General features: G+C 41.1%; 1 protein-coding gene across 1 annotated transcript in view; it reads right to left on the reverse strand.

The window, feature by feature from the left end:
• Nucleotides 1–2,641: 2,641 nt before the first annotated feature.
• TARM1 (T cell-interacting, activating receptor on myeloid cells 1) overlaps nt 2,642–14,185 on the reverse strand; it is a 28,473-nt gene continuing 16,929 nt past the window's right edge. The window contains exon 6 of the mRNA XM_063088841.1: nt 2,642–2,846. Within this exon, the coding sequence (XP_062944911.1) occupies nt 2,642–2,846 (205 nt within the window). The remainder of the gene's footprint in view (nt 2,847–14,185) is intronic.

Consider the following 14,185-nt stretch of genomic DNA (forward strand, 5'->3'; position numbering starts at 1 on the left):
CACCAAGACACAGAACTGTCCCACCACTACCTAGGAAATCCCTTGGGCTACTTCTTTATAATCTTTCTCCCAACTCCTGGTCTCTACACTGTAGCAACCACTAATCTATTCCACACCTTTATACCTTCGTCATTTCAAGAATTTTATATAAATGGAATCCTACATGACCTCACCTTTTGAGACTGGTCTTCTTCACTCAGCATAAACCCTGTGAAATTCATCCAAATTACAGTGTGTTGAGATGAGAGATATGAAAAACAAAGACACTGGATATGTTTAGTACCTTGATTGTGGTGATGGTACCATGAGAGTACGCATACATCCAAACACAACAAAACGTATACATTAAATAAATACAATTTTTATATCAATTATACCTCAATAAAGCTTAAAAAAAATCCCTGAAATTTTCCTTTTCTGCCCATTGCCCTTGCTTTTGCCCTCAATTCCCTATAATTTCCTATAATTTCCCTCAGTAAGAGGGGGAGAGAGGGTTAGTGAGAAATTGGTAAAGAGCCACAAAAAATGATTACGTGGTGCAATGTTGAATACACTAATTATCCTGATTTGAGCATCACATATTGCACACAGGTATTGATATTCAACTCCACAGATATGTACAATCAATTATGTTTCAATAAAAAAAAAAGCTTCTAAAGCACGGGTATGAAGTTACAAGATTACAGTTAGATACGAGGAATTAATTCTGGTACTCTAGGGTGACTATAGCTAATAATATTGTATTGTCTATTTCAAGATAGCCAGGAAAGAGGATCTTGAATGTTATAACCACAAATAAATAATGTTTAGGTGATAAATATGCAAACTACTCTGATTGCATCATTATACAATATATGCATGTATTGAAACAACAAACTGTACCCCATAAACGTGTACAATTAAAAAATACATGAATAAAACTTTTTAAAAAATGCCTTCAATTCCCCTGACCGTGCTCTTCGGCAGCTTTCCTTAGCATTCTTTAGCAATATGTAATAAATCATTTAAAAGAAAATACAAATAATATAAAGGTCATTTTGTTTATCAATAGTTCATTCCTTTTTTGCTGCCAAAGAGTGTTTTTACTGAATAGATGTGCCAAAGTTTCCCTGTCTATTCACTCACTGAGGGACATTTGGTGTGTTTTCAGTTTGGGGCTATTACAAACAGACCTTCTATGAACATTCATGTACAGACGTGTATGAACATATACTTTTATTTCTCTGAGATAAATGCCTATGAGTATGGATGCTGGGTGTTTGGTAAGTGTGTGTTTAACTTTTAAAGAAATAGGACTTCTGATCAAGGTGGCAGAATAGACAGTCCCCAGCATCACTCTCTCACAAATCAACCAATTTACAACTATTAAAAAGCAATGACAGCCAAGCTGGGGCTGCTAGAGCTCAGGGGAAGAGGAGGAGAGACCTACGGAGTGCATGAAGGCTGGAGAAGCCACAGTGAGAGAAAGAAAGAACCGCTGCAACCATTTTGAGCCCCAACCACTTCAAGGCTGGCCCTGTGTAGAGCCAGGGCTAGGGCTCACAGACCCCTCAAGCCCATTGTCCAGAGTGGGTCACAAACCCTTCACACACAGGTCTGCGAGCTAGGTAATAGGAAAAGGTCCTGGGAGCCACAGATGAAGAAATAACAGGCTTTATTCAGAGCTAGGAGCAGCCACCGTAGTGGCTTCCTGGAGCGGCTCTAGAAGCTTCTCTATCAGAGAAGTTAGTCCTTTATACTCAAGTCCATAACTCAAAACACCTGGGTGCATACTCGCAATTACATTGGCAATAACAAGGAACACCTGGGCACACGTGCCTATTTACATCAGATGCTTGGCAAGATTCTGAATATCTGAGGGGCCCTGACCATTTCCTTATATTTTCTGAACACCCTGGTTAGCACACAGTGCAAGAGCTGGCAAAAGCTGTTACTGTGCCCTTCGTATGAAGTTGCTTGCAGGCTACAGGGGAGAAGAGGGCCTTGGTGTCCCCAGGCCAGGAAGACCACTAACAGTGTTCCTGTGGACCCACATAGGAGTGAGGGTCCACAGACTCTGAAAAAAGGAGCCACTCAGAGGCCAGTGGGTCAATGCAAGGGACCAGCACATGGCCCATCCTGTGGGAAGTGTTTGGAGTGTGGCGAATGGGGGAGACGGGCCCACCAGGGAACATTGGGACACAGCATGGACAGTTGATCTGCCCCCCAATCAGTACAGGACCACCCAGTGGAAACTGGGCAGGAATATAGAATGGCAGGGGGTGCAGTTTCCTGAAAAAACTCAGGCCCAGACCAGAGTTTCCACACGACCCAGATGTACCAGACCTCACAAGACCCAGAAGTGCTTACAAGGTCAACAATTAAACCCTGAGCTGCGCAAAAAGCCTTCCTCAGAGAATCAGCAGCAAAGCAGCAATTTAGCTCAACCACAGGGCTCAAGTGCTGGTTCCCACAGGAAGTTCCCCCCATTTTAGAAGTAAGCAAAGGACAACAAATTTGTTCCAGTGCAGAGTTTAAGTGGTGGAAATAGTAAATAATCCAACACAGAACTGAAAGGAAAAACAAAAACCCCACAGATCAGAGACAAAGTTCTGAGGTTAACTAGTAAAGGTCTAACGCCACCAAAGAACACCTATAAAACCTAGAAGGACTGGAAGCAGCCCAGGCTCCAGAGCGGGGCAGTGGGGGACTGAGGGCCCAGCCCAGTAACAACCACCAGGACACTGCTGGAAGTGCCCCAGTCTCCAGAAGTGGGGGCAGCAGCTGAGGGCCTCAGCCATGTCCCCCCAAAGTCCGCATCTAGCCCAGCCACAACCAGGCTGCTGCTGGAAGCCCCCTGGGCAACCCTGCCAACGTGAGGAGGGGGTGCCACAGGTCTTGACCACATCCCCCTCCTTCCTCCTTCTTTCACCTTATCTCTCTCTCCTTTCCCCTCTCCCTCCCCCACAACTTCTCTGCAACAAGATCTTAGAATGTAAAAAAATATTAATAATTTTTTTTTTAATTAGGATTTTTTTTTTTAAAAAAGGACAGGCTGAGAAAAGATACTTGAGACTGCAAAAACAACAAAAGCTTAATATTTATTATAATCAAAGGAATCATGAAAATTCACAAGGAAATGGAAACCCAGTTGGAAATTGGAGGAGACCTGAAATGGCTAATAGTTAATGAAGAGACGCATCTGAAAAACACATCTTAAAACGATTGCGAGATTCCACTTTGCAGCCAGGAGATTTGTGGAAGCAGGTGGTTGGAGGCAATGCTAGGAAGAGTGGTTTAGAAAATGGTGACAAATATGTAAGAGTCAATATCCAGCCATAATCTAAGTAAGGAATCAAGTGCACACCAGCAACACAGAGAGATCTTTAGAAATACAGTGGATCGCAAAAAAGAACAGTCTGGAGAATGCTAACATGTATAAAAGTGGTAAATACATTGTAACCTTAACAGTGTGTGCGTGTTAACTGTGTAACTTAAAAATCAATCTATAGAGAAAAAAACCAACTTTTAAAGAAATAAACTACTTTCGGGTCTGCCAAGACATATTAATCTCTTGCGTAAATCAGCAAACTCCTAAGGCCATGGTTCGAGTTGGAGTCAATTAATATTGGGGATAAAGGACATTTGAAAATGACTCAAGAAATGCTGAATATTAAGAGTCCAGTGAGGTGATCAGCAGTAGCATTAATATTACTTGAATGGATTCTTCTAGTTGCAGGTTTTTATATCAAATACTTTTACATTTCCTCCCAAACGCAGGCTGATTTGAATTTGTCAGGGATTATGCAACGGGTCATGAGCGGCTGGGATACCGATTCAGAATTAAAATAGATTAGAGGTTCTGTATAGTCACCTCCTTTGTTCACCCTGTCAGGCATTCCTGGTTCTACCTCATTCTGTGCTTGCCAGTGTAACAGAAACCAGAGAAATGAAGAAGTTCTCTCGGGATTCAGTGTCCCTTGGTGACTCCCCTTGTGTCCCCTAGATTTTCTGCTGGTCAACAATTACATGAGGGGTCTAGAAAAAGTTCATGGAAAGACTCGTATTATCTTTTAATCCTATTTTTCCACTCCCGTTTGAAGTACCCTCATATAACAGAAGTCCACTGAAACTTCCTGGTCCACAATCTTACAACAGGTGAGTAGATTCTCATGCATTTTTCTGAGAGGGCAAAATAGGTCAAGTCCCCCAGACTGGACTGAAGTTACTAGAGGAAGAAAGAGAAACAAAGGAAGAGAAGAGAAGATAAAGTCTGGCTAGAAGAGAACACAGCGTAAGTGGTGAAAAACCCCTACTCTGGGCCACTCCATTTCTATGAAAATCACCTTGTCTGAAGCTCATTTAGGCCCAGCACTCTGATGCAGCCTCAACCTTGTCCTGTAACTGACTTTGTTTTTAGTAAAATTTCTCAGGAGTTAACATTTCAACAAATCACCAATGGAAAGAGGGTTCTGATTATTAATGAGATTTGAAGTCACAAAGGTTCCATCCTAACTAGTGATCGTGATACAGGATGTGCTCAGTTTCCCTGGGCTCGGGTTCCAGCCACTCCCTGAGGCCTCAGGCCCCCTGCTCTCATCTCTCCTGGGGAGGAAAGCTACTGCTGCCGGTTAGACCTATTTTTTAGCACCAGCAGGGGGAAAATGAGAGGACAGGGGTCTGGCTTATACAATCTAGTGACTGGGCATGCTCAGTAGAGAACACAGAACATTCTGATACATACAGCTGGGAACCACCCCCTTAACTGAATATTCACTAGATAGAAAAACTATAAAAGCCGAGTCCCAGCTGAAGGCAGAGTTGTTGCTGATTTTCCTGGAGGCAACTGTACTTTCATGGCTGAGGTGTGTGTATTTCACTCTATACCAAGCTTACTTTTAGCAAGCAGTTGCTCATTCTCTTGAGCCAGCCTGCACTTTGTGCTGAACTTTAAGTATGTTTTTCTTGCTTTTGTGTTAGACTTGATGAACTTGCTTTTGTGTTAAGCTTGATGTGGGCTCTGCTCAGTCGCTAGAGCTATGCCACACCCTCTCTGTGGAACCTGTATTTCTTATCTATTTTATTGAACTTGTTCTCACTTTCTACTGTGACTCTGCCCTTGAATTCTTTCCGGTGGCAGAGTCAAGAACCTGGTAAGAGGCTGGGGTGGGTTGAGGCCGACTGTTGGGCTCCCCGGACCCTACCTCCGACACCAGTAGGCATGTGTGTGAATACACACCCTCACACATGTTATCCATATCTCTCAGCTCAGCTTCTTTCTTTCTTTATTTGTTTTTTAATTTTTATTGAATCATACTTGATTATATATATATTTGGGGTTCAACATTGACATGTTGAGCAAATCAATATTACTAGCATATATATTGTTACAAATGGTACTTATTCTTTATGCCCCTTGTCCAATCTTCCCCCATCCCCCTCTCCCTCCCCCCTCCCACCACTGATAACCCTAGATTTCTTCTCTCTTTCTGAAAGAGTAATGGTTACTCTGTTGATTTGTTGCCTAGATGATCTGTCCAATGCTGAGAGGTGTGTTCAGGTCCCCCAATATTATCATAGAACAGAAGCTTCTTCAGTCACTCTGGAATGACCTTTGTGGAGACATCCTCTTCTTTTCTTTGGTCTCTGCTGGTGACTCCTTGTGTCAATGCACTCCAGTGGCTGGCGGACCACCTGCATGGTGGTTGTGATGTCTAGCCACTTTTGCAGCAGCCATGGATATTGTGGTGGCTGTGGTGGGCCACCTACGTGCAGTTGATGTTTTTGGCATGCTCCTTACCTAGTTGGTGGTGGCAATGACAGTGTATCTGGTTGTGGGAGGGGGTCTGGACCGTGGCTCCATACCTCAGGACCCCAGGCAGGCCATGTGGCACTGGCAGTGTGCCTGGTTGTGGGCAGGGTTCTGGTCCCTGGCTCCATGCCTCAGGACCCATGGCACTGGCAGTGTGCCTGGTTGTACCCCCTTTCTGGCTTGGCTTAGGAGACTTCTGGTCCTTCTAGGTGTTATAGGTGTCCTTTGGTGAAGTGACACCTTTACTAGTTAATATCAAACTTTGTCTCTAGTTGTGGGTACTCTGTTTTTTCTTTCAGCTCTGTGTTGGATTATTTGTTGTTCTCACCACTTAAACTCTGTGCTGGAACTAATTTGTTGTCCTTTGCTTACTTCTAAAGTGGGGGAACTTCCTGTGGGGACCAGTACTTGAGCTCTGTGTTTGAGCTAAATTGCTGCTTTGCTGTTGATTCCCTGGGGAAGGCTTTTTGTGCAGCTCAGGTTTTAATGGTTGACTTTATAGGACTTCTGGGTTTAGTGAAATCCAGTGCATCTGGGTTGTGTAGAAACACTGGTCTGGGCCTGAGTCTTTTCATCAAACTGCACCCCGTGCAATTCTGTATTCCTGACCAGTCTCCTCTGAGTGGCCCTACACTGATTGGGGGGCAGATCAGCTGCCCTTGCTGTGTCCCAGTGATCCCCTGGCAGGCCTGTCTCTCCCACTGCTCGTGCTGCAAACACTTCCCATGGTATGGGCTGGAAGCTTGTCCCTTGCAATGACTCACTGGCCTCTGAGTGGCTCCTTTTCTTTCAGTTGTTGCGGCTCCTTGGTCCTATGTGGGTCCACAGAAACCCTATTAGTGGTCTTGTTGGCCTGGGGGCCACCAAGGCCCTTTTCTCCCCTGCCACCTCCATGCAACTCCTCAGCTCAGCTTATTTATGCCTGGCTCTACCCACATTCAAATGGGGTGACTTGGCTCTTGTTTACATGTCCCTCACCCTCATCCTGGGAACAATGTGCTAGCCTCACATGTTCTTCTCATGGAGTTGGAAGATGCACGAGGGTGGGTCAACAGATGCAGAGCCTCAAAGACATGGGTTGGAACTAAAATACTGTCACTTGCACCTTATCCTGTTGACCAAAGCAAATAACATGGCTGAATCCCAAACCAAAGGACTGTTAATGCAGTTTATTGCAGTATGTGTTCTTGGCTACAATTATTCATATCCATCTCATGTGCCAAATATTTTCATCCCAGAACCCCCAAAAGTTTCCATCCAGTAATGGTATCAAGCTTCAAATCCAGGATCTAATGATCGTTATCAAGCCTGGGTGTGGCTCCTTTTGATTCAATACTCATGAACTAAAAAGACAAATTAGCTGCCCCCATACATCACTATAAAACGGCAAAACAGGAACGAATAACCACAATCCTCCCATATGTAAGGGGGAAGAATCCCCAATGGGAGGCACACAGCAGTCACTAGTTCTTAGCAATTTTGAAATCGCACTGGGAAAATGCTGCTAAATCACACAACTCTGGTAGTGGAAATGTTCTTCGATAAAGTGTCTTTCTGTTCTTTGTGAGTGCCTTCCCAGCCCGCTGTTCTCTGCAGCTCTTGGCTCTTCCCTCTGAGATGTCTTTCTTCTATCAGCCTTTCTTGTTCACTTCTGAAGGAGACTCTGGAGAATATGACCCTCTTGATGGTTGATCAGATTTCTCAGCTTGCTTTCTGCCTGTAGAAAGCTGGGCCCTAGATGTTTCTATAAGTGCATTTTTAAGTTCATGCTGGCAGCACTTTTGCCAATGCACCTCTTTGGAAAACTGTGTGTTTTCCATATATTTGATTCCAGGCCATTCCATACAGTAGAATTCACAGTTCTTTTTGGGACATAATTCTGTCTGTAGATTTAACTATAGTATTTTTGGCAAACAAGGTTACTGTATATGCATATTGTTATGCTTCCTAGAAGAAATTTTCTGTCCAGCTGAGAAGATGTATTTGACACCACCTTAATTTTCCCAAAGTCTCTAACAAAGAATGTTACAGCCACCAATTCTTCCCTTCCCTAAGGAATTTATTTACACAAAAATCATGAGTGGTCATTGTAGTTTTTGTTCAGTATTTTACAGGAAGACAGAAAAGGGGTTTTACATTATACACCCCACTGCTGCTTTTCTCATTCTCTTTTGCAGTGCAATGCACATGTCCCTGGCTCAATCAGTGTCACTCGTATGTATTTCTCCTTTATTTCGACCCCAAATTTCTTAACTCATTTTTATGAAGAGATATTCAGATCGTCTAGTAATTGACCCCTTAATCTTCACACTTGTAGGAATGCTGGTCAGAGCTCACTCCATTCTTGAAGCATTGGCCTTCCGGGCTCTGGCTTTAATAGTTAACAATCTTTGCCCTGCATGGGTTGTTTAGCAACCGAGGAAGGGAAAGCAGCAAAATGCTATGCTTGTATAAGATAAGGGGAATGACACCAGCAACCCCAAAGATAAGCCATAGGAGGCTTCCAGGGGCCTGGGAATCTTCCACTTTCTCAGCATTTCCATCTTTGGCATAGCTCCACTTTTGTCCATAAATCCATTATAAGGTTCAACTCCTCCCCTGCACCTCTCCCTACCCCAGGTTTGTGGAGAAAGCAGCTGCACAGTACTCAGTGGCTTAATACTCCACCTGATCCCTGTGAGTAACTACCTATCACTAATAATAATAATAAACTCCTCATAGACCATATGGAGTTGCCTGCTTTGTTCTTTGGTCTCAGGATACCTTCTCAGTTTGGTGGGCATTATACTGTTTGCTTACACTCAGACAACACACAAACTCACTACGGTGCTCAGCAATATAGAGGTCTTCATTTTAAAAGGACCACCTTCTGAATTAAAACGAGAAGCTCAAAGAAATATCTGCATGCCTATGTTCATTGCAGCATTATTTGCAATAGCCAAGTGTTGGGCTGGATCAAAATTCCTTCTGCCCCTTCCTGTGCAAGTAGTGAGTCGGGTAATTGAAAGAAGATTCTGGAAACTTTATGCAAGCTAGACATACATTATTCTTCAGATGTGAGCTTCACAGACATGCGGTATTCCTCCAAGACAAGCTCAGGCTCTGCCTCCACTCTGCTGACCCTCCATGCTCTTCTGACCAGGGTTCAGAGCAGTTACTTTTATATTCTCTGTACACAACAGTGGCTGCAAGCCAAATGCATAACGTAACTACAACAAACAAGTTACAACAGACGTGATAATCAGTAAATGGGCACACACACCCAAACACTACTCTTATATAACTTGTTTCTAATGAATGTGCTGAATCTTGCCCGTTTGTAACAGATGTGAGGCAAGAGGGCCTAAGCTGTTTTTTATTTTTAAAACACTGGTTTTACTTTCCTTATGCCAAGATATAGAAACAATCTGTGTCCATTGACAGGTGAATGGATAAAGAAAATGTGATATATACATACAATGGAATATTATTCAGCCTTAAAAAAGAAGGAAATCCTGTCATTTGCAACATGTATGAACCTGGAAGACATTATGCTAAGTTAATCAAGTTGGACACAGGAAGACACATACTGTATGATTTCATTTATATGTGGAATCTAAAAAAGTTAAACTGATAGAGCCAACCTCCTACTTCTGCACATTAACATTGCCTCCAATTTATTTACTACTATAAAAATAATTAAAATGAACAACTTGTAAATCTTTTGGATACCTTTAATTATTTCTTAGGGTAAACTACTGAAAGTCTGTAAACATTTGCGGGGGCTATGAGCATTATAATCCAGTTGTCATTTCATAACTAGTATTGATTTATCATTCTAAAAACTGATTATGCATGTTCCATTTCCCCAAATTCGGTCCAATATTATATCTTAGCATTAAAAACAGTTTATCAAATTGGCAGAGTAAAATTGTATTTTATTTACTTTTTCTGAGTTTTATTTTTTACAATTGTACAATTTTCCTTTATTCTTTCTTTTTCTGGACTTGTTTTTTCATGTATGTTGGGAAAATACAATAATTTATCAGGCCCCCTTGCCTTAGGTCCAGTTGGGGGTGGTGCAGCAGATTCTTTGTAAATAAGTTGTGTGTGGGTGGAGTTAGTGTGCATGGGTGGTGCTGCCACTTGGCTGGCATTGACTGCCTCAGGTATCTGCTCTGCACGGCCTTGCTCTCCAACCTATGGCTTCCAAGGACCTGTTTGCTGGTTACATAGCTCATAGACCTGCATGTGAGGGGTCTGGTGGCCCAGCCTGGTGTGTGAGGGGTCTGGTGGCCCAGCCTGGCATGTGAAGGGTTTGTGACCCAGTCTGTGAATGGGCTTGAGGGGTCTGTGAGCTCCAGACCCAGCCCTAGCCCAACAATGTGTAATTCAGTTACTGAGAGAGGTGTGTTAATACAAGACAATTATAGGTTTGTTTAATTCTCTTATAATTATCAAAAAATTTTACAGATATTGTACCTATATTCTTAGGTGCATGTGAAATTATAATTATTATTTATCTTGAATGGACTATTTTATCATTAAGAAGTATTCCTCTTCATGTCTAATATTTCTTGTCTTAAAGCCTATTTAATGTGATATTAGCATAGCTATGCCAGCTTTATTTTTTTATTTTTAATTTATCAACATACAACATAGTTGATTTTCGTGTCCCTTTACCAATTCTTGGCTATTGTAAATAGTGCTGCAATAAACGTGGGAGTACAGGTGTCCCTTAAACTTAATGATTTCCATTCCTCTGGGTATATACCCAGCAGTGGAGTAGCTGGGTCATATGGTAGATCTACCTGTAATTGTTTAAGGAACCTCCATATCGCTTTCCATAAAGGCTACTCCATTTTGCAGTCCCATCAACAGTGTAGGAGGGTTCCTTTTACTCTTCATCCTTGTCAGCATTTATCATTCTCAGTCTTTTGGATGTTAGTCATCCTAACTGGAATGAGATGGTATCTCAAAGTGGTTTTGATTTACATTTTCTGAATGCTGAGTGATGTTGAACATTTTTTCATGTGTCTGTTGGCCATTCATATATCTTCCTTTGAAAAGTGCCTATTCAACTCCTTTGCCCATTTTTTAATTGGGTCACTTGTGTTTTTTGCTGTTAAATTGTTTGAGTTCTTTGTATATTCTGGGTATCAATCCTTTTTCAGATGTATATTTTGCGGATATTTTCTCCCACTCTGTTGTTAGTTTTTTCACTCCATTAATTGTTTCTTTTGCTGTAGCTATGCCAGCTTTGATTTGTGTTTGTATAGTATATATTTTTGCTTTCAGCTCAGATGTGCTTATACTTAAAGTGTTTATCTTGGGAAAAAATATTTATTTAGGTTTTTTTTTTTAAGAATATCTAGTCTAATAGCTTTTTAATTGGATTTATGGTACATTTACATTTAATGTAATTACTGATACTGTAGGATTGTATTGTTTAGCTTCTTGCTATTCTTCCTATTTGTTCATCTCCTTCATGTTTTCCAATTTCTTTGTTTTTCATTTTTTTCAACTTCTCTATTTTTACCTTTGCTTTGCTTTTTGGACAGTTCTTTTAGTGATTACCCTATTGATAACAATATTTATGCTTGGCTTACTAATAGCTGTCATATTTTCCCACTTAAAACAAAAACTTTGCAAGTGTGTAACACCAGACTGAATTTGTTTTTAAATGCATAAACCATGTTCTTGTGTATTCTCTGCACATTTACCTTAGAGAAGAACCTCATGCATAACAGCCATTCAAAAATATTCACTAACATTGATTCCTTCATTCAACACCAATTCCAAGCATCTCTTCTATTATTCAGGAAATTCTCAATGTTCTCTATATATCTGTTTCAACTTCCTTCCATCTTGACAGCAGAATCCTTCAGATCCTGATTTTAGGAATTTCTTGCACATCTAGGTATGTTAAAATTTGAGGCCTGAATTTGGCTGTGTTCAGATAAAGATTTTGCATGAATTAAGACCTTGTGGAGGGTTTTATGGTGTCTCATTTCCTGAATGCAGTTGTGACAAAAAACCTGTGGGTCAGGTGAGGGGAAGAAAGGGAAGGGTTTAAGAAAGGATGTTACTGCCCATGTTGAGCTGTCATCCCTCTGTGGTTAAAAATCTAAGAGTCCTTGTACAGGCTGCAGGGTCAGCATGATTCCTGAATTGTTTTTCTTCCTCTGCTTTGGTAAGTTTCTTGGGACTAGATATTGGGATTAGAAATGAGGGTGGATTGAGTGAGAGATGTGTGACTAATAATCGGAAAGAGAAATAATAACATTTGTTTGTCTTTATTGATTACTTCATGTGTGTTAAGAATCTTGATGGAAGCTGTAGATACATTTTACCCACCAAGTGTTTTTCAATATGCAAATATTTGCGTTCTGTGTCCAGGATCCATTTTATATGCTGACATCATTTTTACTTTACTTAATATTTTGTTTTTAATCTGCTCAACATTTTTATTTAAATAAGTATATTTATTTGAATATTGAAACTTTATATCAACAGCTTAAATAAAAAACAAATTTTAAAAGTAAATCTAATGCCACTCAACAAAAATAGAAAGGTCATGCAAACATATATACAGTCATGTGCCACATAACGATGATTTGGTCATTAGCAAACAGCACATAAGATGGTGGTCCCATAAGACTATAATTCTGTATTTTTACTATACCTTTTTTTTATGTTTAATACACAAGTACTATTATGTTACAATTGCCTACAGTATTCAATACAATAACAGGTGGTACAGTTTGTAGCCTAGAACCAATAGGCTATACCATATAACCTAGGTGTGTAGAACGCTATACCATCCAGGTCTGTTTATGTACAATCTATGATGTTCACATAATGAAGAAATTGTTTAACCATGCATTCCTCAGACATATCCCCATAATTAAATGGCACATGACTGTACGATGAAAAGGAAGAAAACGTTAGGACATTGTAGTCAAGTACTATTGTTCATCAAGTTTTTGAGCTCATGGCCGGCTACTACCTTATTATGAAGGGCAAATAGCCAGAGACAGAGGTGTGTATTAAGGTCAATCTCTAGTTTGGAAAGTTCCTCTGTTGTAATCAAAGGGATTAAAATGATTAGAAAAAGTAATATTTTTCTGGTGCCAAGATCAATGCTATAGAATACTGTGTCCATGTCATGTATCACCTAAAATCATCCCACAGAGTGCATGGGGTTCATATTCTACACGATCCTTAAAAGAAAAAGAAGAAAAGAAAATGAAAAAGAAAACAATACTGCATGATAGGAATTTGGCCCACATTGATAAATGAGGACTCTGAGACTGTGGTCTGAGGATTCCTGCTCAGAATCACTCAGAGAATAAATAGAAAAGTCAAAATTCAATCCCAGACCTTTCTGGCTGCAGAGTCATTGCTGTTTCCATTCAGTCATAATGGGAAATTAAGAGGGTTACCTGTATGAGGTGTTCAGAACGGAAAGGTCCTTGGGGTGAGAGAGGAGACGCTAGTCTGGGGAAAATTCTAAGGAGATAAAGGAGAAAGTGTTCCAAGTGTTGCTGGGTGCGGAGCTGTGGTGCATCTCAGGATGTTTGTGTGCAGGTACCAAGAAAGTCTGTTTTCCACGAAGGGACAGTGTATAGGTCTTACCTTGATTTGGTCACAGTGATGTAATTAAGTTTTCACCATATTTTCTGATCCCTACACTCCAGAGTAATCCATAGAGCTCTCGTTCCTTTAGGGCTGGTCTACCAGTGGGAGGAAAAAAGGACATTATCATGGGTTTGCATCTTCTACCATATGGTAAAATCTCTGAGTCTTGCTTAAACTGAGGTATCTCATCAGGTGGTCAATGTGCATTTGTTGAAGTCCTACTATGTGCCAGGACCTGTGAAGATATTGGGGATGCTGAAGTGAGTAAAGCAGAGTACCTCCAAATGATGCTGAGGTGACTGGCACAGAGTACCTCTAGATGATGCTGAGATGGATAACACAGTTACATTCCAGACGTTCGAAAGTCAATGATATCTTGTGTCTCCCATAGCATAAGGTACCTAAACTTATAGAAATTATTTAAAGATTTTGCTATCAAATGGTTTCTATTTTAACTTATGTCACTGAAGGCTCCAAGTAGCCTTTATTATGGGGGACATTTCCTGGTCACCCAGTCCCAGATGATACTCTCAGGAGACTCCCAATGGCCACTTAGGGTCTTAGGTGAAGTCAAGAGCTAATCTAGGGGATCCAATCAAGATGGCGGAATAAACGGTCCCCAGTGTCCCACAAATCAACCAAATTTACAACTATAAAAATGTAACATCAGCCAAGCCGGGGCCGCTGGAGCTCAGGGGAAGAGGAGAAGAGACCTATGGAGTTCATGAAGGTGGGAGAAACTATGATGAGAGAAAGAAAAAGCTGCTCTGAGCA

Source organism: Cynocephalus volans, chromosome 3 (assembly GCF_027409185.1).
Source record: "Cynocephalus volans isolate mCynVol1 chromosome 3, mCynVol1.pri, whole genome shotgun sequence".
NCBI classification, from domain to species: domain Eukaryota; kingdom Metazoa; phylum Chordata; class Mammalia; order Dermoptera; family Cynocephalidae; genus Cynocephalus; species Cynocephalus volans.